This window comes from Lolium perenne, chromosome 4, assembly GCF_019359855.2.
Source record: "Lolium perenne isolate Kyuss_39 chromosome 4, Kyuss_2.0, whole genome shotgun sequence".
NCBI classification, from domain to species: domain Eukaryota; kingdom Viridiplantae; phylum Streptophyta; class Magnoliopsida; order Poales; family Poaceae; genus Lolium; species Lolium perenne.
Genome location: NC_067247.2, coordinates 133,526,591 through 133,549,369, shown reverse-complemented (window position 1 = coordinate 133,549,369; position 22,779 = coordinate 133,526,591). Strand labels below are relative to the sequence as shown.

Sequence of the window (22,779 nt, the reverse complement as noted above, 5' to 3'; positions counted from 1 at the left end):
GAGCTCCTCTCAGAGGACAACATAAACGTGTGCATCTACAGAGCAAATGCCGCACTATATCCTTATCTCTCATATTGACATGGGGCTCTAGTAGTCAATGAGGGGACTATCCAGATGATGCTAAAAGATATTTGAAGCAAAGCAAGTGACACCCTGATAGACAAGGTTTTCTTTTAGACTGCATTGTTAGATGACATTTGTGTCATTTTGTATCGGTTCAAGAATATTGTTGCAGACTTGCTGCCGACCTGTTGTTCTCTTGTTGCAGTATATGAACAACACTTATTATGTGTTGCATGATGTTTTGGTTTCCATTGTTAAGTTATTCATTTGCTTACTGTGAAGGGATGAAACCATTTTGGTCGTGTGGTGCCGCTAACTAGTTCGGTTTGTTTTTATTTCAAATTCAAAGATGTGTACATGAATTTGGCATGGTTCGGCTAATTTTGTTACAGTGAAATGAGAAATTCCAGATAGAATTCTAGTCAGCCTTTCCTATAAAGGCCCCATAGGGCAGAGGCGGTTAGAGTATGTGAGCGAGATTTCTTATTTTATACTCCATCCGTTTCAAAATATAAGGCGGCTAAGGATTAGCTAAAAGTCAACATAAAAGGTAACGTTTTTATAAGGCGCATAAGAATTAGTCAAAAGTCAACATTTTTTTAAGTTTAACTAAGTTTATACATACAAATATGAGCATTTACAATGCTGAATTAGTATCAATATCAATAGATTTATCATAAAGTATATTTTTCTTAATATGTCCATTAGATATTTTGGATGTAAATATTTTTATCATAGACCCCTTACATTTTTTGGATGTAGGGAGTAAGACATTTAGTCTTCGAAAATGGGTTGATCAGAAAATTTAGAAGTTCCTCTTGACTCCACGTTGGATCTGCTAGTTTGTCACTTTGTCGCCCATCGACTCACGCGGTCACACAAAACAACCAGCGGCCCTGAGATTCCAAAGAGAACCACGGACCACACGCCGCTCAAGAGGCGACAATGCTCCTCCTCTTCGCGCTCCTCGCCGGCGCCGCCGCCGCCTTCTTCTTCCTCTTCAAGTTCGCCACTACCGATGGTAACACCCCATCTCCATTTTCTCCCCCTTTCCGCGCCCGACCGAATCTAGGCCTATTCCATCCAATTATTCCCCTTTCCATCTCCTGTTGGGGGCTAACCACTCTTGTTCTTCCCTGGGCGCAGGGGATTTCACGCTCTTGTCGTGCGGCCAGCAGCGGCGGGACAAGGTGGACGGCAAGGTTCTTGTTGCTGGACTCTTGCTTGCTTTATCATCCCGCTGGATTCATTGTCTAAATTCCCTCGGTTTGCGTTTTCCTTTCTTTCTTTGTCCTTCAGGTTGTCTGGATTACTGGGGCAAGCCGTGGGATTGGTGAGTTTAGTTCTACGTCTCTTGAACTGGGTGAATTTGATCGCAGGGAATAAAAAAAGGATTTTGGGCCTACTGAATTTCATATGATTTCTTATTAGGAGTCACCCTTTGTTCTTGGCTGTTAAATTTGATCTTTGGGCAGCTTCTGAACTCTTGATTGCTAAACTTAAGTGTATTGCGTGGATCAGGGTGATGGTCAGGATATAAAGAATTGCAACCAGTGATGAGATCATAATATGATACATAATGACCAATGAAGAAATAATAAAAGGCATATATCATCGGTTTGGTCCCATATGTTGAAATCTTCTTCACTATCACAGTGGATCTTCGAAAAAAAACAGACTTTGTATCGACTAAAGTATATACTTCGACTTTCATGCACTAGAACTTCATATCTCAAATTCTCCTGCTAATAGTACTTAATCAGCTAGAGAATATAACAAGCATCTCTAACCATGTCTGCAAGGCATTGAGCGTTGCCCTTTAATGAAATCATGTTGAAAGTCTACTGGTGATTGCCAATATGTCACCGAGACCTATTCATGTATCACATTCAATTTTGATAATTTGATGTATGTTGCTTTAGCCAATAGATGCCATCCTTCTGATAAATTTTATGGTGTTTGCTAAATTTAGCCTGGTATTCGCCCATAACCATCTATTAATGTTTTCTTGTAATGCCAGGGGAGGTTCTTTCAATGCAGTTTGCAAGTTTAGGAGCAAAGCTAATTCTATCTGCACGCAACAAGAATGAACTTGAGAGAGTGAAATATAACATTGTCAGTAAGTTCCAAAAACTCATGTTTTCCTCTAGTACGGTAGTGGACATCTAAGTTCTAGACCAAGTTCGAATTTAATGGTTTGTTTGTTCTCTTATTCTTCAAAGGTAAGCATCCAGATAGCAGAGTTGAAGTGTTACCCATGGATTTATCATCTGATGAAGAATCTCTGAAAGAAGTTGTACATGCGGCGGAATCACTCTTTTCCAGTGCAGGAGTTGACTATATGATACACAATGCAGCCTTTGAGCGTCCAGTAAATATCATCAAACATAATTTGTTGTAGTTCTGTCTTCCTAAATTGCTTTTAGTCTCGCTAGTACACGACCACCAGTTTCTGCTTACTTAATACATCAATCAAATTGCAGAAAAGGGGGGTCCTGGAAGAAACCGAGGAAGGTCTTAAGGTATGTGAACCGCCTACTAGTTTGTTATCTTTATATCATTTCACTGCAACATAACTTCCTGCTAATTATTTTTGTTAGGCAGGCTATTTTTAATGTCAATGTCTTCGGAACTATTACTTTAACTCGCCTTCTTGCAACTTCAATGTTGGATAGAGGGATGGGTCACTTTGTTGTGGTATGTCAGAACAAAACTTGCCTGTCAATTGGAACGTATGGCCAACATGATTTTTTATTAGTGTAACTAACTTGCTGTTCACAGATGAGTAGTGCAGCTGGAAAGGTCCCCTCACCTGGTCAGGCACTTTACTCTGCTTCCAAACATGCTCTCAATGGTTACTTTGCTTCTCTGCGTTCGGAGGTACTGTAGCTCATTAACCTTGCAGCATAAAACGATCCGCTCGTGCTAGCTTATATAGATGAGGGTTATTCACTTCTGCCATCGACGAATATTTGCAAATAAATCTTTCTTCTGTTATCAACAACAGTGTCTATATTTTCTGAAATACAATTTTATGGTTGGATGGCTGTTCTTGTTAACTGGTTGTTTCCTTATATTTTTAATTTGTTGTTTCGCAAAAATGTTCCTCAAGCTATATATGTCTTATCAGTTTATGTGATGTATCTGCTATGGTGCATGCTACAGTTATGTACGAAAGGCATCAAGGTCACTATTGTCTGTCCCGGACCAATTGAAACACCAGAATCTTCTGGTGCAGCCTCTTCATCACAAAGGAATTCATCTGAGGTATCCTTTGTTGATCAGACTTCTATTTTTTTCAAACAAACAAAAGGTTGTTTTTTGGACAAAGGCACACAGAAGTCTCACCTTGCTCAGCTCAGTGTAGCTTGCGGTTGTTGTGGCGTGTTGTGCTTATTTCTAAATCTTCTGAAAAATCTATTAACTACCCTTTCTTGTGAATCATGTTAATGTTTCATAAATTCTTTCCTTTACATAGTTCATGTCTTCCTCCCACATACATTAGAATTTAGTAATAAAAATGCTTGGACCAAACAGATTATCATAATCCAGCAGTGTTCTAAAATGCATTTCGTTTGGTGTCTAGACTTACTATAAAGTTTGCTATTGTATTTATGATATGAAATTCTGCCTGTGTCCTAACATCTCGTATCCAACTACTTGCCTAAGTGTTAAAGGTAGATTCTTAGTCCCTCATCCTTGATGTATTCACTCATCTTTGTTAACCTAACCTCTGCAGAAACGTGTTTCAGTGGAAAGATGTGCTGAACTGACAATTGTCGCAGCAACTCATGGACTAAAAGAAGCATGGATATCATATCAGGTATATTTCAATTTGGACTTGACTTCTTGGACCATTTAGGAATCTTGGAGTCTTGAAGATATCCGTCAACCTTGAGGTTCCTGGAAACTTTGCGCCCATATCTGACTAGCAATACAGCTAGTGTGTATAGTAACATATAAAGCTTCCACCATACTGTATAATAATGTGTTAGATCATAAACTCCCATTGTTGCTACACCCACTCTATTTGCTAAGTTTCTACTATCGATTCAATAAAGTATGCATGACACAAAACTTACAATTTTATGTCTGGCACTCCGCTTACAGTACAACTTTTTCTATTCTATATTTATATTACATATTGAATCTGAAAATTTGTGACTCCCTTTGCAGCCTGTGCTGGCTGTTATGTACTTGGTGCAGTACATTCCAACAATTGGATACTGGCTTATGGACAAGGTAATTCCTCTATGTTATCTTATTTTAGTGTAGTTACTTTCTTTACCTTACTGGTGAACTGTCTTTGCATCCTCCAGAAACTTCAGATAAAAACCGCATGGAGAACGTTTGATTAGTGCAGTACTTCATAATGTCACACTTCTGACTTCAAAATAGTAAAAGTTTCATTTGCGGCCACCAACTTTGGCAAAGTTTATAGCCCATCTAGAGCACATGATGGGAAGTGTACAAACAGGAAAAAAAACACACATAAAATTGGAGTGGCATTCCCCACGAAATACTGATTTCCCCTTAAATGTGTATAAAAGTGGATGTTTCTGTCAAATTTTAGAACTGATGCTAGAAATAGTTATTCTATCTGCCTACTTAAATCACGATTGTTGCCGTAATCCATTTGTGAACTTCATCTCCAGGTTGGTGCAAAGCGAGTGGATGCAGCTGCGAAGAAAGGCAACGCCTACAGTTTGAATCTCCTCTTCGGTGGCAAGAAGTCGGCTTGATCGAAGGAAGGCAAAGGCTACAGTTTGAATCTCCTCTTGGGTGGCAAGAAGTCGGTTTGATCGTGAAGTTGCTCATCACTCTACTCAACTGATAGGGGTTCTGAAATAGTCAGCACACATCTAAATGCATTGTGAATCTTGTAACCCCTCGAGTTAAAATAAACCTTGTAACCCCTCAAGTTAAAATAAACCTAGCTTCCCTTTTTTTATGTTCATAATGTGTGAAACTACCATAATGAAGCATGTACTCTTGCAATGTCACTTGCTAGTGAAATACATTTGAACTGTTCTTTTTGAGTTTCGTCTGTCCTCCTTTACTTGTCTCCGAGTACAGTTCAGTGATCTAGTACGTGAAATAATGGATCATCCAAAATGGAGCATATATTTGTGTTGTTTCCTGTCAAAGTCTTGTTAGTTTACTACTAGTAGACTGCCTTAATGTTCATGTTTTGTTTGTCAAACAAAATACTTATGTTATAAATAGTTGAGCTGGATATGTATACAAGTTGAGGCTGTGTAAGAACATATGTTACAACAACAACAAAAAGTCTGTTTGATGCATTTTGGAGAGTATGTTTGATGCTTTCAGAGTTGGTATGCAGCAAAAATGCAGAGTAGAGTAGAAATGTGAATCTGTGTGAGCAAAGGCATACTGTTGTGCATGCAACATGGCATACCTAAGACAACAACGCAATTAGATTTCGAAGAAAACATCGGAAGTACTAAATCATACGGTATTATAACTTAACACCCTCCAGGCCTTCTGGCTGAACTGCAGATGGTACAAGTACAAGCAGCTTACAAGAAACATTTCCTTCAACATTTTACGAATATCTTCAGTCAGCCAATCGACTTTACATTCAAAATGGTATACCCATATTGTGTTTCAATGTTTCCACCCATTGATAAAGCCATCTGGACTGTACGGCTCCAAGAATCCAATGAACTGCATGTCATGTGCCAAAGAATAGTCAAATAACTAAAGCACAAACGGGGATTTGCCGCAACAAAGCTAGAGCTTATTTACATTGTCTCCCTGATCACTGCAATAAAAACGCATTATAGGTCTAGGCCATAGCTTTTTATTGCCTCATGATCTATTATTTCACTTGAACTTGCGATCCAGATTAGCATGGAATTTGGCCTACTATTCTGATCTTTTGGGCAGTTTTACTGAATCACATAGCAAATGTCAATGTTCAAAAAAATCAGCCGATGACACTTTTACTCGTCCGTTTAATCGGTAGTCGGGGGCTGACCGTGTCAAATAGGTAGAATCGTCTGGCTTAATTGCTGGGTCCGTTTAATCGTTCTGACAGCGGATTGAAACCATCTACGATTAAATGGTACTACCTCCGTTTCAAGGAATAAGACGCGCGCGTATTTTAAGACGAACTTTAACCATAAAAATTGAGCAACAAAATATTGATTATATTATATGTAATTAGTATCGTTAGATTCGTATTGAAAAGAACTTTTCAATGATACTAATTTCATACAAACAATGTTTATCTATTTGAAGTAATTCTTGCTCAAACATAAAACACGTAAAACGAGGACGTCTTATTCCTTGAAACGGAGGTAGTATAGCCAAGCGTCGTACTTTTGACCCCACAAAAGACAACCCCTCCCCGACCCACCTCCCACACCATTTCCCTTCCCTCGATTAGTACTAGGCGCTCAACCACACGATCGAAATTCACCGCCACCCCCAATGATCGCCTCCCGCCTGTGGCTATCATCAGGGGAAGGTGGCTGGTCTGACCGCCTGGTGGTCTGGTGCTTCTCTCCGTCTCCCTCCCTTGCTCAGCTGGTCCAGCTGCTCTCAGGCGTCAGGTTCCTCAGCACCCGCTCGGCTGCTGCAGGAACTTCTCCCACCTCCACGGTTCCAATCTCTAGATCAATCCAGGGTATGATTTTCATCCTATTCCTCTGCTTCCCTGGTGAAGTGTAGGACAGAGTAAAACATCATGGTCTCAGCTCGAGCCCACCGCCGCCGACCGATGCCTCTGCGTGCTGCAGGCTGCCGCTGCGCTGGCCCTCAAGTCCAGACCGTGCGTCCCCCAGGTGTCTCACGCGCAATGACTGTTCTGAACCTGAAGCAAGGAGATGGGCATCAGATGCAGCCCTGCTTGCTTTGTGCAGTTTGGCTAGCTGTTTTTTATGCGTCGACTTTTTCTTAGCTTGTGGTTGCCGCTATGTTTCATCGTACGGCCCTTGGAGTCCACAAGAAGAAATTCAGACCGCTGGCCTACAGTGGTGAAGTGCAGCGATGTAATCTGCGCAGCAGCTTTGTTTAGTGCACCCTAATAAGGTCTTGCTAGAATGCGCTCGCTGGTGCACTTCTCTATTTGCTCTGTACTACTCCCTCCGGTCATATTTAATTGACTCAGATTTAGTATAAAGTAGTACTCCCTCCGATTCATATTAATTGACTTCAATATAGATGTATCTAGAACTAAAATGTGTCTAGATACATCCATATTAAAGTCAATTGATATGACCCGGAGGGAGTACTAAATTTGAGTCAATTAAAAGAGACCGAAGGGAGTAGTTAGCTAGCGAAACGTGAGTTAGCTAATAGTGACATGAGCAAGTCGGAACGAAAATATCAGTATGAGGTTGAATTGCTGCCAAATTGCAATTTTATTTTTGTATGGTCTTCTATGTTGAATTGCTGCTAAAGTTATTTCTGTATGGTGCTCTATGGTCTAGGGGATTTGACAATCCTATTCCTAACTATTTTATTTGATTGTGAGCGGAAACTAAGATTTATTTGTTGGACTGGTTATGTAATATGGACTGCCGTGGTGCTACTTCTATATTTAACTGGGGACCTGATTATGTAATATGAATTTCTATATTAATCTGTGGACCTGTTTATTAAATTAAGTACTACCTCTATGTTGTTCTATAATGATATTATACGTAGCTAATATGTACAGCCATGTTGTTGTTCTACATCTTAGTGTTGGGAACCTTCAATGTTGAAAAAACCTCGCCGATTAATAATCGACCAATTAAATAAGTTAATAGACCGATTTCCGATTAATACCTAACTTCAAGCGGGCCGAGCAGTTAACGATTAACAATTTCTTGAACATTGGCAAATGTAATATCACAATGACTAATCTACACTGTAAATTGATGATACATATTCGGCATATACCTCTGTCCAAAGTTTTACATGGTTTTCAAATTCAAGTTACATTTGGTACCAGTGTGATTTGCATACATTAGCAATTTACCTTCCCATGATATCACTTGTAAGTGCATGCATTACACAAAAAGGGCAAATATGGATGATCTATTAAAAAAAATTGGCCAATTGCTTGAGTAACAAAAAGAATAATAGAAGAGCTATTAGGTCATTTGAGATGCATCACCTTATTACATCAGAGTCTAGCATGACCAACAAATAAGCAGGAAACTCAGTACATGTACCTTAGAGCCATCGTGAGACCATCTGGCACCGTAACCTTCACGCACACGGATTTCAAAAACAGGCCCATAGGGCTGAGTCAGGTGAACATTTATCCAACAACACTCATGTAACAAACGGTCAATGACTTCGGATGAAATTTGGTTCTTGTGTGGATCTGTACATAAATGTTTCAGCTAAAAATACCATAATGGTAGTCTCGAACTTGACGAATTTTAAGCCGGAACATTATCTTTACCACTTCCATGGAGGCAGCCCCACCATCCATCGCTACTCCTGTGAACATGTTTGGCCAGTGCCCTTGCAGCATCAGTTAAGGAACAAGTTTTCACCTCCAATACAATACGACACCATCAATTGTAGGTACAAGGGAAGTTTTAAATGGTCGAGGCTTCGCAATATTTAAGAACTGAAAATTGTTTGGATGGGATAGTTAAACTGAAAGGTGATAAAAGCCAAACTTACAGTTGGTTTGTGTAGTTTCATACAAGATGATATCAGCATGGATCTTTGAGGAGGTAGTCCGCCAGGAACTGTTCCTGCTGTGTTTGCCAGACCGAGGAGTCTACCCAATCCATCATAACCCAATCCCTGGAAATAAAGAGGAGCTAAGTTCAAAAAGCACAAAACCAGCTTCTTGAATTACTACAGGTGCCCATGTATGATTATTCAACTTAACAGCAACTAATGGACCTAGTACAGTATTCATTAACAGAACATGGATGAAATACAAATATTGCTGGTTCAGAGATTACAATTGAACCTCAAGAAACATTTGGTAAAACTTGGAGCTACAAAGTTTGCAATTAACATGCAAAGGGGTAGGGAAGCTGGTTTTTTCTGACATTTACATACATAATGAGTTGGACATATCAGCCTTGTATTCCCAAAAAAGTAGATACAAGAGATCTGCCATTACAAATAATATTACAGATGGTCTGGCAACAGTACAAACAGAAGAAATGCTTAAAGAGAATGGGGAACTATGCCACTCACAGCAAGAAGCTCTGTCATGGTTATGTAAGGTTGGCTTCGTGGCTTTGAAACTGATATTGCCAAGACTCCATAAGAGTTCTCCTTTTCCTCTGTGTAGAATTTCCTATAAACTTTGACACCTGTATATGCAGATAATTTAATCCATTGTCCAGGCACATATAACCTTTTCATATAAAAATAATAATCATACTAGTGACAAAGAACATGTCATACCAACATGGGCTATGATGGACTCGGGCTATTTCAGAAATGTGTACTTACCAACATATCGTGAAACCTAAGTTGTGCTATTTTGGTACAATAAATCTGAAGAGTAAAGAGGTAACATGGCTTAGCATGCAACCATGCACCCTTGGAGCTGAATTAAATTATATTATCTATGGTGCTTGTCAAGCCGAGAACAATCAGTGCATAATGGATTCACAACAAGATTTTGAGAGTCCAGCGAGCTTTCTAATAAATATCTACAAGGTTGTACAGCTACACGCCTATGCAACAGTTAGACTGATATTACTGTCAACTACTGCCTACACTTGATATTTTTCTTAACTATATTGCAAAGTTTGAATAGAGTATTGGTTCGCATATATGCTCAAACTCCAGTCCGGGGACCTACAGTTTGTGTTAATATACCATTCATGAATTTAGACTAATAAACTGTCCATAAAAGATGGCATGACAAGTGCCAAAATATGCTCTTACAAGGGTTAACTCACGAATCACCAAAGGTGCTGACAGCATGAGAATTAATCTTGTTTCAGAACACAATACAAATAACATTGTCATGATATGAAATGAATTACCTTCTTCAATTGATGAAATGCCAGGAAGAACATTTGAGATCGTCTCTGCTTGCAGCATCTCAGAGAACGAACTATAATTTCTAACTGCCTGAAATATAAAAGTAAACAATGGAGATTTACAACTCTTGAATAAAAAATTACGTATGCGCTGGTCAAGAAGGATTATTTGACCCATTATTAAGTGTGAGATAAAATATAAGCACATATTTTGAAATGGGATCAACAATGAAATTTTCCTATTGGACGCTTTTGTCAATTGACTGCAAATCAATAAAGACGAAGCAATTTCAGCGATCATCTCAACTGTTAAGGGGAAAGCAAGTTTCAATTGTTTCATCAACCAGTACTGCGGCAATAAGATGATCAACTGATGGCAAAATAAGATAATACCTTACAAAAGTTTACTAATTTGATGATAATGATACAAAGATATGAAATATATTCAGAGAACTAGCACATAATGTTACCTCAACGTCAAGCAAGAGGCATTTATTGAAAATCAACAAAGAACCTTGTGTAATCCTGGGACAAAATGTCAATAAAACATGATTACATAGAACTGCATAAATGCTCACAGAATCAGCAAACTTTGGATAATTTTTTTTACTGAAACGACAATATAAAGGGTCCCAAGTAGTATCCCTACACCTTATTCAATAATCCTTCTAGCAAAAAATCTCAGAGTGCATATTGAGTAGACGAGCATATGAGAAATTAATAAATGCTACATGAGTCAACAAATTATTGCAACATGTGTTGCTTCCCAAAACTTTGAAATGAGAATGAGAATATGGAAGACCCTGAAATAGAGGAACCTGTAAACATGCTGACACCTAAACAAAATAATATAAGTATTTAACGAATTAGAAATTTTGACATTTCCAGAATGTAACTCCGATAGATGTTCCTAGTTGATGTAGACATCAGGGTTGTAATGTTTTTTACACCATATGTCTACTTAGAGTTTCAGTTCTCAAAAAATTAAAATCAGATATTCTTACCGGTTGTAATTACCAGCTGCTAACCTCCCTTCAACATTCTTGGATCCAGCTGCAGGAGCACATGCTTCAAGTTAGAAATATGGTTGACAAAAAAAAAACAAAAATAATTAATGCAAGTTATAAATTTCCTTGACATAAATCAATTAATGCCCTATAGCTTTATCGTGAACAACTGAAAAACGATGAAAGTGGAGAAGGGATACAGGCATCATTCAAATGAAATTAATCATTTTAAGGAAAAAGGATTAAATAAAGATCACTGGTTATGTATATCAAACACTATGGAAAAATCACAAGCATACATAATAATTAATATACAACTACCAAGGAAAGGAAGATATGCATATCAGTTGGATGATAACTATACTGAGCCACAAGAAAAAGATTAAGAGTTACCACGGAGTTGAGTGAAGTATGGTTCTTGAACATGTAGCACAAACTCCACTGCATCATACATCTAGTGCATAGAGATGACAACAATGAGGAACAATCAAACACATTTCAGGAAAGATAAATGCTCCTATATTTCTAAAAGTGCGCCTCAAAATATTCAAATAATTCAGTCAGAAATTACACATGTACATGTGTAAATACGGTGCTAACTTGTAAACACATGTAAGCTTATTTTCATTCGTAAACTACACACCAAAAGGAAGAAACAGGGTCAAAAATAGCAATTAGTTGGACAAGTGATTACTTTTTTAGCTCAGAAAAATGCGTGTAGGTTTTCAAGAAAATCCGAATGACGGATAATATATCAATCTGTACAAGTGTTACATTCCGATGTTCTTAATGCAAAACAATGGCTTGGTTATAGTAGTTCAGTAGCCAATTGTACTTTCCGATACCATGTATCCGTATTACAGAAAATGGAGAATACAGCTATTAGTGTCAGTAGTGGAATCATTATGCTACTAGTCATTCATGACTATAATTCATAGTAGATTGATCGTAAAACACACCATCCTAGAAGTTCAAAGACAGCCCAAATACATGCTTAACTCATTGGCAACAGCTTCAGATGATTCTTGCTCTGACAATCTTTTCTTTTTTTCCTTCCACGCGAAACAAAAGTATCTCTTTTTTCCTCCAGATTCCTTCTTTGAAGGCTAATGCGCACCTACTCACCTATTCAGCAAATCAGAGAAGCATTACCCGCTTTAACTCGGCTCCTTTGTCCAGCAGGATTGCCTCCCACTCCTCCTCCCTCTTCCGCGAACCATTCTCCTCCACGGGAGTTCCTACCGCCCCCTGCCCCGCTGGGGGAGCCGGGACCCGTCCCTCCTCGACGCACCCCGCAAGCTCCGTGGCCAGCTTATCGCACAGATCGTCGTCGAGGAGGCGGGAGCAATAAGAGGGGGTCAGAGGGAGGGCGGGGTCCGCGGCGGCGACGTGGGAGGAGAGGACGAAACGGAGTAGTTCGCCGATGGTGGCGGACGAGAGGGCGACGGCGCCCACGCCCGGGGACGACGGCTGCGGCGGCGATGAAGGGTGGTCAGTGGTCGCCATTTCTTGTGCTGAAGTGACGAGATTCGTGCACACGGTTCACAGTCCGAAAGGGTTTGACTTCTGATGAACGACCTCTATGTTTATGTTCGCGGCTGACTATAAAAAAACACAATGAAGGTACACGGTTTTACTAAAAAAAAATTGACAATCAATGCCACATATATTGGTAGTAACAAATAGTGATAGTGAAGATACACAAGCTGAAACGACTAAATCTTTGGTCATCAAATTTCTTCTTCTTTCATGATATAATCTAGATACCAAACCATAGGGGGATTCACCAACTGGACACGCCCCCAACCTTCCGCCCCCAACCCTAACCCTCCGCCGCCGCCGCCGGGGCAAAGTCCCTTGGGGCGTGGCGGCAGCGGGGGGCCCTTCCTCGTCACCGCGTGGAGATCGGCGGCCGGATCCCCACCTCCTCGATGCTTGGCGGAGCAGACGCGCGTGGGATGGGCGACGGCGGCGGCGGCCCTCCTCCCGTCGGCTGTCCCCTGGCGGACCGGTCGGCGCGGGTGGGATGGGCGGCGCTGCGGTCTCCCTCTTCTCGTCGGCTTCCCGCAGCACTTCGGCAGGGGTTGGTGGGCGGCGGCGGCCAGACCCTCGGTCTGCGCCATGCCATCCACCCCCGCCTCTCGTTGGTGCGTGGAGGCGATCTCGGGCATCTTCCGCGACACGAGGGCGCCCGGGCAGCAGCCTTGGGTTTGACGGAGGAGGTGGCCTCTTCTTCGCGGAGAGGGTCGGCTGCGGTTGGTGGTGGTGGATTTTTGATCTATCATCGCCATCCGGCGGTGAGATGGAGGTGCATGGAAGCCGGCGATGGTGTCGCCGGTGGAGGGTTGGGTTGGCCAGCCCGGGATGGTCGCCGACGTGGGGGTCCGGCCTGAATAAAGGCGGCGGTCCTAGGGCCTCTCTTGCGTGAAGAGGAGGACCTACCAGAGGCCTGGACTCGTGATCTGGCCGGAGGGTTGAGTTCCGGAAGGCTCCGCCGGCGAATGTAACAGTGCTTTGCCTAGATTTTGCTGGACCGGAGGTATTCGGTCGTGCGCACCCATGCGTTTATTCCGACCGTTTGGTTCTGGAGGGAGCGGCGCGAAGCTCTTTTTCTGTGTTGACATCAAGTGACTATGGATCCATGATGAAAGTCGGAAGAAGAGAATTTCATGAAGGCCGGAGGGGAGGACTAGCTAAGGGAGGTTCAAGTCTCCGCGCTGTTGAGGGGCTTGCTTGGTGTCCGGGCTTCACAGCAGTGGTATGAAAGTGGGGGCGACAACACATGTGAAGCGCAGAGTCCTACCTTTCAGGGTGAAAACCCAAGGTCTGGCCTTAACTGGTTGTGCCTGGCAGTGACCTTGGTGGATGCATTGTTTTGAGAGTGGGGACTATCTTCAGGGTGAAAACCTAAGATCTTTGATCGGGCGACGACGGTGTTGGAGCACTGTTCCCTTCTTGGAGGCGTCGTTTTTTGGAGAGTCTGCAATTCAGGTTTTGTCATGGTGGTGGATGTATTGTTGTTGTTAGGTCCGTGATACTGTAGCGGGGTGGGACTCTTGTTTCTTAGTTTTCTTTTCCTTTTTTTGGTTGTGTGCATCCGTAGTGCCATTAGGGTGGTGCGTTGTTGCAGAGGCTGGGTGTAATTGGTATCTCTCGATATTAATATATTCCCTTTATCGAAAAAAAGATACCAAACCATAGACTTTTGAATATTAATGAAGATTCTTCCATAATTTTATTTAAGCTGCACTGCTAAGACTGCACGCGCGCAATCATTGAACAATCAATATCGGCAAGAGTACCAACACTAGCATATCAGGAAAAAATAATCGAACAACACAGTCAACGTCGCAGGGTAGCCGAGATTACAGATCACCATTGTTGAGGACATAGCAGTTGGAACAAATATTGCAAGGAGACTCCTCATGACAACCATGAGAAAAGATCTAAACTCGATCTGACGAAGCAAGATCTCAAGACCTGTACCTAGAGAATTGTACGTAATCTTCGAACACCACCATTGACGTTGGGAAGGAGATCTCGTCGTCGAATGAAGGACAGAAAATCACTTATTATAGACGATAGCATCTTCGTTGAGGCGGATGTAAAAAAAAAAGACAACTAAAACTCTAATCTAATCTATTGGAAAAACTACTTTTATGAGAAACCCTGCACATAGATCATGTTCCCCCACCCTTCACGACATCGGGGAGGCTGGGCGGAGGGGGGAACGACCTATGGCAGAGGCAGAGCTTTTTTGAGAGCAATTCTAGTGATAAACCGGACCGAGACTAAAAATCTAGTGTGTTTACAGTTTTTGCTCGGTTCGGACGGCCTATCAGATCCCTTATTCTCGGTATGGTCTGCAAAAATAAATAACGGCTCATGAACATGACTGCTCGACCTTTACATATTCCAGTCGATACGGTGGATACGGGTTGAAACCCTATCTCCGCACCACCGCATCGACCGCTCCGCCACCACCTGCACTCAAATTTCGGCGAGCAATTACTCCACCGTTGCATCCACCCCTCCTTTCGCGCTTATGGCTAACCGTCGTAGCCGCGGAAGGGGAGAGAGAGGCGGATTGGCTCTGGGAGCGCCTCATCTAGTCCCGGTGGATGCTCCCGTGTGCGCCACAAAGGAGCACACCAAATGGGTTCGCATCGAGGGTGCCATAAAGCGCGCCGTGCGCAAGTGGAACAATTGGGGTCTGACGCCACCGTCGCTCGCCGCGTACGCGTACGGTGGGGAGGCGTCATCTTCTTCGTCCCGCCACCGCCGTCGCTCTCCCACACCCTATTTGGCCGAAGAGAAGGACGCGCCTCCCAAGAAGTTAGCATAGCAGATGTGAGGCTTAACATGCCAAGCCCCCGGTGGGCGCCACTATCGTGGATATGGCCACGGCAGGCCATGACAGATACTACAGGAGGTAGCACTTGATAGGTACGTGGCGATTGAGAGGTAGCCATCTACAAATCGAGATTGCAAGAAGACAGGTTTACCTAGGTTCAGCCCCTTCGGAGAGTAAAATGCCTACATGCTTTACGTATTGATTTGGGGATTACAAGGTCTGCCCAGAATCGGCTATGGCGACTCCATGGCGTCTAGGGCTCAAGCGATTGGGGTTAAGCAGTGTATGATGAGAATGTACCCTTTAGGGTTCTCCTAAGAGGTTTCTTATAGTGACCCCTCATCTAGGTTTACAACGATAAGGGCTAAACCCGCTAGCCATTTAGTGCCCATTTTACTAATTCGACTGGGCTACCTAAGCTCTACGGGCCTTCTTGCTCCAGTCGCCGTCCTTCATGAGCCCACTCGCCGTGGGCCGTCATCGATCCCCCCACGTTTGGGAGGGTGACTCCTCTTCGTCGGCATGCCCCGTTTAGCATTCCCCCATTAGGGTTGGTTTGGAATCAAACTATACATGTCCAAATTATATTACACTAGCTTTTTTTTAGGATTTCCAATTTACTAGTGCTAAATGTTGAACCTTTCATTCAAGTTGGTCGACGTATTCGTATTTAGAGCTTAGTTCGGATCAGATATTTTTTGTATTTTTGTCTCTATCAGGAGATACATGGTGGGGGTATTCCGCATACACATATCGTAGAAGTTACCTACAAAATAGAACCACTACAGGAAGGCAAAGGTGCCGACGGCTACTGAATGGCTTCGGCACAGTCTACTATCAAACCTCGCCACAGCCAACAAATTCGTCAGCACAGGTGCAGGTGGGCTCACTGGCCGTTTTCCCTAGCAGGTTCTGTGCATCGGTACATGTGCAAAAAAATTCCATAGTTTTTGTTTCAAATTTTATTTCAATTTTTTGAATTGTTCACAGTTATTTCTCACTCGGTCACCCATTCTCATCCCAGCATGTTAACTTTTTTTTCCTTCCGGACCAGATTCCTAAGAAGTTACACTTTATTGACAATAGTACCCTAATCCTATTAACCTTTGGGCCATGACATCACACTTCTTTATTATTTGAATTCTAAAAAATTATTTAACTATACAACAATGGATAAGTAATAATAATCTTAAACTCAAATAACAATAAAATGAATTTTACTTTTTAAAAAATCACCGAAATCTATAAGCTAAAAAACTCTTATTCTCATTTTGAATTTTTAGGATTCTAAAAAATCGCTAAACGGCCCCTCGGATGTAAAAAATCGCTAAACTCTTATTCTCATATAGATTTTTTTTATCAAAGGTCATATGCAATCAGAAAAGCCATTTTACCTAAACATGACGCCGTTCTGCAAAACAAAAAGAATTAAAATTCATGTTTGTTAATTTCTCTTGCAACTTGAGCACATTACATGGTCATCTCCAACGATTTTATTTTTTGGAGATTCTAATATTTTCTTATTTTTTTCAAAAACTAAAAAGTGATTCCCGAGGGGCTGCGTGGAGCAAAAAAGGGAAAAAAAAGTTATGCTGATGGCTGAAGAATTAAAATTCATGTTTGTTAATTTCTCTTGCAACTTGAGCACATTACATGGTCAACATAGGGCTGAAGACAACCCAGGCGGCGGAAAAAACACAAACCCATCTAGGGTTCCGTCCTCCTCGCCGGTGATACCGCCGGTCCGCTCCGCCTCCGGTGGCCTTGGGGCCTTGGAGGTGTGGCGGACCACGGTTCCTCGCTGGTGGGGAGTTTCCGTTCTTAATTTAGTTTGCTTTTCGGTCTCTTTTTTGGGATGGTGAGGCGGCGGCTACATCCTGAAGTCAGAATAAGATCCTCCCCGCCCTATCCTCGCTCCGGTGGTGCATCTAGCGCTGACGGAGGGCGTGTGGAGTTGTGTGCCCGTCGGATCTCCTGGGATCTGGTCGGTTTTCGTCTTTGTTGGTGTGGTTTTATGTCAGTCTCTTTCGATCTACGGTTGTCATCATTGGCGATGGTTGCTGCTCTGGTGCGTTGGTCCTTTGGGACCTTAGCACGACGACTTCCCGTCTGTCTACTACAACAAGCTCTACTACGACAAGCTTTGCCTGACTCCGGCGATGGAGGGGCGAGTACAGCGGCGCGCCTTCGGCTCGTGCTAGTGTTTGTAGTCATCGCTAGGTGGTTCGAGTACCAATTTGTAATTTTCTTTACGTTTTGGATTATTTGTAGTACTGTTGATGATTATTAATAGATCGGTGGATTTCTCGCAAAAAAAAAAAAAAAAACATAGGGCTGAAGAGAAAAACAAACCTATGCCGACGGCTTGAAGAGAACCTCGTGGCGGAGATCCCCAGGACCACGTATCTTAGTCTATGCTGACGGCTGGCTTTGCGGCCTGCCCTGTTTGAGCCATGTGCTTACGGTCCCGACAAAAAACCATCTAGTACTAGGTACTACACTACTATGTTTGGGCTATGGAAATAAAGTTGTTTCCATGTGTACATATGGAAATGTTTGATTCACCACCGCGATCGATTCGTTAGGAAGTCCTTGATATAGTCGGAATCAAATCAGTTTTGTGGTATATATACCGCGTGCTGGCCGTACCTGCCGTCGTAGATCGCCGAGTTTAATTTGGCGTAACAATCAGTATGGGTATCTGCCTCGGCAAGACGGCCGGCGGAGCCACTGCTTCTCCTCCGCCGTGCTGGACGGACCTGCCGCGGGATATCGCCGGGCTCGTTCTCGCCCGCGTCGGATCCGACGACGACCGTCTCGCCTTTGCCGCCACCTGCCGTGAATGGCGCCTAGTCGCCCAACTCCATCCCACGCTGCTGCCGCCGGCCTTGCCGTTCATCAACCTTGGCGACGGCGCCTACCGCAGCATTGCCGACGGCAAGGTGCACCGATTCGCCATGCCCATACACAGCTCCGTCGATGATTCCTTCGGCAGCATCCTCCTCGGTGAGCATCACGGCTCCGGGCAATGCTTCATCTACGACCCGTTCTCCCCATCCATGCCAGCCATTGACGTCCCCTGCAGCTACAAGCTTACCCTCCAGCACAAGTATCGCTTGGTCTACAGTACCGTCCTAGACCAATTGTCCCCAAGCACGGGGCAGGGAGATCATGTTATGGCCAATCGCTTGAAAAAGATAATTATCCCGTCGCCCCGATTAGTTGTCGCAATGTTCGACTACCGCCTATTCATGGCTGCACCTATCAACTTGGCATGTTTTGGGGGCGGCTCGCTCAGGTGGTTACAGCCTGACGACACCGCCGAATTTCGTAACCATGGTATTGTGGATTTCATGTACGAGGACATAGACTCTTACCATGGTAAGATCTTCGCCGTGGGCTGGACGGGGCATCTGTTCGCCCATGACTTGGTTGTGGGAGAGGCGCTGTCCCTAAGTTGCGGCGAGCACGTGATCAAGGAAGGGCCAGATGCAGCGGTCTCTGAGCATGCAAACTACCACCTGGTCATATCAGCTGACAAGGAAAAACTACTGTTGGTACGCTGGAGCATACCTCAGCTGATGACTAGGAGCAAGATTAATCACCACTCCATGTCCCTGCGTGTATTCGAGGCAGACTTGGATAAGGGCCAATGGTCGGAGGTGAAAAACTTGGGTAACCCTCTTTGTTGGCAAGACCGGCTCCAGAGCGTATACAGTAGCATGCCAGTCAAAGAATTATCGCCGTAGGTTTCAAGGAGGAAATCGTGTGTTTCTTCTAGGCAACGACTATGCACGGGAACGGAAGTATGCTTCCGCCCCTCCGTGCAAATGCCCCGACTGCGAAAGGCTCACGGATGGCATTCCTACCTATTGTGTGTTTGATATGACAAGCAGAAAAGCTAGCCTAGTTTCACTGACTAGTGGTCACGATTCAGTGGAACATTCCAGGTCGGATTGGTTCTTCTCCTCGGTGTAGTAAAGGCAAAAGGATCAGATAAATGATCGGGCGTTCGATTCAGACAGATGCATACCACTACATCAGCCATTTATGTACAAACATGATTTTTCTATGTACTGTTGTTGAAAAACAAGCCGTTTGCCTTTTCACTTTTGCTATAATCTTGTTTAAAGTAAAACTTTCTCATATGCCTCTGGTAATGAACTTAAGTTCTTCATCTAGCGTTGTTACATGTATATGTTCCATCGGAGATCGCCGGCGCACACCTTAAATATCAACTTACTTCCTGCGTATCAACCAGCTACGAGTTCTTGGTGTTGACCTTAACCTCTTATCTGTCTCTCTTCTTCATGTTTACATTTGAAGATTACCAGTGTAATGATTAACATTTTTGTTGTTAATTACGGTTGCAACTGCAGCTTGTCTTAGCCACCTCTGCATCTGACCAGCCTGAAGCTCCTACAATAGCTGATGACTGTGCTACCCTAAGTGTTGTGCAGGGGATGATTCAGCACTGCCAAGTATGTACCTTGTATAATGAAACTAATTTGTTCCCTGTGATTCTATATAATAAGGCTATTGTTATTGCTCCAAGTGAAAACATAGTATAGAAAACACACCTACATGATGCACAAATACACCATAACTGCATTGCAAAAACCACTAGAAAAGCAGCAAGATTTCTAGAAAATGGAGCAAGTTTCAGAATTAGACAGAGCCATGTTTAATCAACCAGTAAGCGCAAAACTAAACTAAACTTCTCCACCAAAACTAATGAAACATTCGATCCCAGTAGCATGCGTATGTAATTTGGAAACAATGCATTCAGCATTCGTCGAATGTATCATTTCAGAAAATGAAATAATGTACATTGAAGTTTTTACTCCCCATCCTGCAAGTCCTTCGTATTCTCTTGACAATACTTGGATTTGGGTGATCTTTGCTGCCCCTACTGAACACCTCGGATTCACTAGTACTGACGGTCATCCGCATTGGGATCCTTTGACAGTGCAAATGGTCAGATGGTGTTACTTTTAGTACCCCAACCGTCCCAACCCTAGCCGCCCCCAACCCCAACCCTCCTCCTCCCGCCGCCGCCGCCGGTAGCGCCGCCGGGGCAAAGACCTCGGGGCGTGGCGGTGGCGGGGGCTTTCCCTCTTGACGCGGATGGGACGGCGGCTGGGTCATCCCCTCGACGGCGGCGGCGGTAGACCTCCTCCATCCCGTGTGATGGCGGGGCGGCGGCGGTCGAAGGAAGAAGGGGCGGCGGTGGCTTGTGCTGCGGCCTCCCCTGCCTCCCGTCGGTGGCATACCGGTGGTGGCTGGTGGTGGGACGTTTTGCGCCATCCCCTCCGCTTCTCGCCGGTGCGGGGTGGTGACCTTGGGTTTCTCCCGCGGTTCGAGGACTCCCGGGGCAGCAACCTCGGGTTCGATGGAGGAGGCGGCCTTCTTCTTCGTCGGAGGTGGTCGGCCAGGCTGGTAGTCCTGTGTGGGGAATCATGGGATCTCACACAGGTTTCCGGCGATGGTGATCTAGTCCGGGGTGTCATGGCGGCCGGTGAAAACTGAGCCTCGACCTCGGTCTTGGCGGATGATGGCGGCGTCGGTTGACGTCGTTACCTTGTCGAAGGCGTCATCTTTGCCGTCTTGGCACTACACTCGGCGAGTTGGGGATGCGCGACTGCCGGTGAAAACCGTGTTCCGACCTCGGTTGGCGGACGATGGCGACGTGTCGCGCCGCAACCTTCTTGAAGGCATCGTCGATGCAGTCTGCGGTTTCTCACTCGTGCTGCTCTGAGGGAAACCCTAGGTCCGGGTCTCCTGGATCGGACGATGGCGGCGCGTCCTGCGTCGTTCTACCTCTTGGGGCATCGTTTTTGGAGCAGCTGCTGGATGTTGGCGGACTTCAGTGGAGTGGTGTTTCATCTACCACATTGTTGGCGCTGAGTCTCAGTGGCATGGTGCTGCAGGGTATCGACGACAGATGCGGGATGATGTATACGTGCAGGAGGGTGGAGCCGTCTGGCGTCATGGTGGCATCGACGGCAGGTCTTGCAAGGTTAATGCGTTGATCTCTCTTGAAGATGGAGTCGAGAAAGACGGAGGGAGCAACTCCTGTGACGTGTGCGTTGGCGTGTGCTGAGAGTCTGCTTGACTGGATGTGTTTCTCACCTGCTATTGGGCGGTCTGAGAAGGCATTTAGTTTTGGATGATTTGAGTTGGTGTATTGTCACCCTCTTCATCCCTCTGTAGGTATAGTAAGGTTGTTTCGAGTTTGATCTTTTGTATTTTTTCTTGTAAGGTTTCGTGAATAATCTAATAAAAAAAAGCCATGTGCATCCTTTGGATGCAGAAGCTGGGGCGATATTTCCCCCATTTCGAAAAAAAAATACATCTAGAATGGTTGGATCGAATGAGGTTTCTTCTAGGCCTTCTTTGAAACTCTGGAGCAAAGCAACACCTGTAGAAGCACAAGCAAAAAATGAGTTCACCAATTAGATTTCAGCCATAATCTACGGATTGGGCCTCCGCATTCATCTTAGGCGTCTTACAGTTGCTCATGCTTTCATATGTAATTCGCCTTTATGATCACTATAGACTTTTTGAACGGCTGTGTGCATCTTAGCTATGCAGAGGTCGGGTGTAATTGCTTCCTAAAGTAATAAAAGCGCCCATTATCTATAAAAAAAAATAGATTTCAGCACACATGTGATGGATGACACTGTGAAAAAACTCCAGTGTTCAGAAAGGGGTAAATGATACATCTTTTCTTACACTAGCAGATAGCTTATTTATGTGAAGCTAGCCTGAAGGCTGAATAGCGAGCTATCAATTTGTGCATCAGCCTGGACACCACCCGGGTTTCGGCTTCATAAAGGGTGTGCTGCATTATTGTGAATCACTATATGCTGCAACTCTGAACCAGGCAAAAAAATGTCCGAAGCTATGAATTCATAATTTCTCTTCAAATCTGTCCCTCAGATTCAGAGTCCTATGTCATGTGTATAGTGGGTACTCCAAATGGGTAAATACGGATATTTTGAAAGATTCAGATAAGGTATAGTGGCCTGCAATAATTTTGTTTGAAGTCAGTCCAAAGACTGAAATACTGAATACTTGTTGTTTACTGTTCTCAATCTGGAAAGTGCAAGCTCGCATAGAAGTATGCTGCAACAGGTTTTCATCTGTGCGAATGCTGAATGAGACAAATCTAATTCAGCTAAAATGCATATCCCATTGTTATACCAATAGAGCATTCAGAAGAGTAGAAAATAGATGAATGTCCCTATCACACGACAGAAGAACACATAAATCTACAATAAATTTTAGTTTTACCACAAAAATGATAGGACAATGACTTGCATTCAGCCAGTAGCAGGATAATGATACGATTCTCCATGCATATTTTCAGTAA

At 43.6% G+C, this 22,779-nt stretch overlaps 3 protein-coding genes across 6 annotated transcripts; 2 read left to right on the top strand and 1 right to left on the bottom strand.

Annotated features, from left to right (window-relative positions):
• Positions 1–926: 926 nt before the first annotated feature.
• LOC127293960 (uncharacterized) lies at positions 927–5,102 on the top strand. Its single transcript, XM_051323685.2, has 12 exons — positions 927–1,084; positions 1,210–1,265; positions 1,363–1,396; positions 2,084–2,182; positions 2,286–2,434; positions 2,547–2,585; positions 2,668–2,760; positions 2,845–2,943; positions 3,229–3,330; positions 3,803–3,886; positions 4,240–4,305; positions 4,719–5,102. Exons 1-12 carry the CDS (start codon positions 1,009–1,011, stop codon positions 4,803–4,805), a joined length of 984 nt encoding a protein of 327 aa, XP_051179645.1. The 5' UTR covers positions 927–1,008; the 3' UTR covers positions 4,806–5,102.
• A 381-nt stretch (positions 5,103–5,483) lies between these two features.
• On the bottom strand, positions 5,484–12,628 carry LOC127293959 (uncharacterized). 4 transcript variants are annotated; one of them, XM_051323682.2, is made up of 10 exons: positions 12,203–12,628; positions 11,444–11,504; positions 11,048–11,096; positions 10,514–10,568; positions 10,047–10,134; positions 9,244–9,362; positions 8,713–8,838; positions 8,486–8,579; positions 8,250–8,404; positions 5,484–5,751 (listed from the first exon to the last, which is right to left on the bottom strand). In XM_051323682.2, exons 1-10 carry the CDS (start codon positions 12,554–12,556, stop codon positions 5,692–5,694), a joined length of 1,161 nt encoding a protein of 386 aa, XP_051179642.1. In that variant the 5' UTR covers positions 12,557–12,628; the 3' UTR covers positions 5,484–5,691. The 4 variants fall into 4 exon arrangements, with proteins under 4 accessions (XP_051179642.1, XP_071674889.1, XP_051179644.1 ...); XM_071818788.1 differs by lacking the exon at positions 5,484–5,751 and adding an exon at positions 6,863–6,901; XM_051323684.1 differs by lacking the exon at positions 5,484–5,751 and having other exon boundaries at positions 8,273–8,404; positions 8,486–8,523; positions 12,203–12,627.
• A 5,469-nt stretch (positions 12,629–18,097) lies between these two features.
• LOC127347202 (uncharacterized) lies at positions 18,098–19,153 on the top strand. The gene has a single exon (XM_051373417.1). The coding sequence runs from the start codon at positions 18,098–18,100 to the stop codon at positions 19,151–19,153; it is 1,056 nt and encodes a 351-aa protein (XP_051229377.1).
• The last annotated feature ends 3,626 nt before the right edge of the window (positions 19,154–22,779 follow it).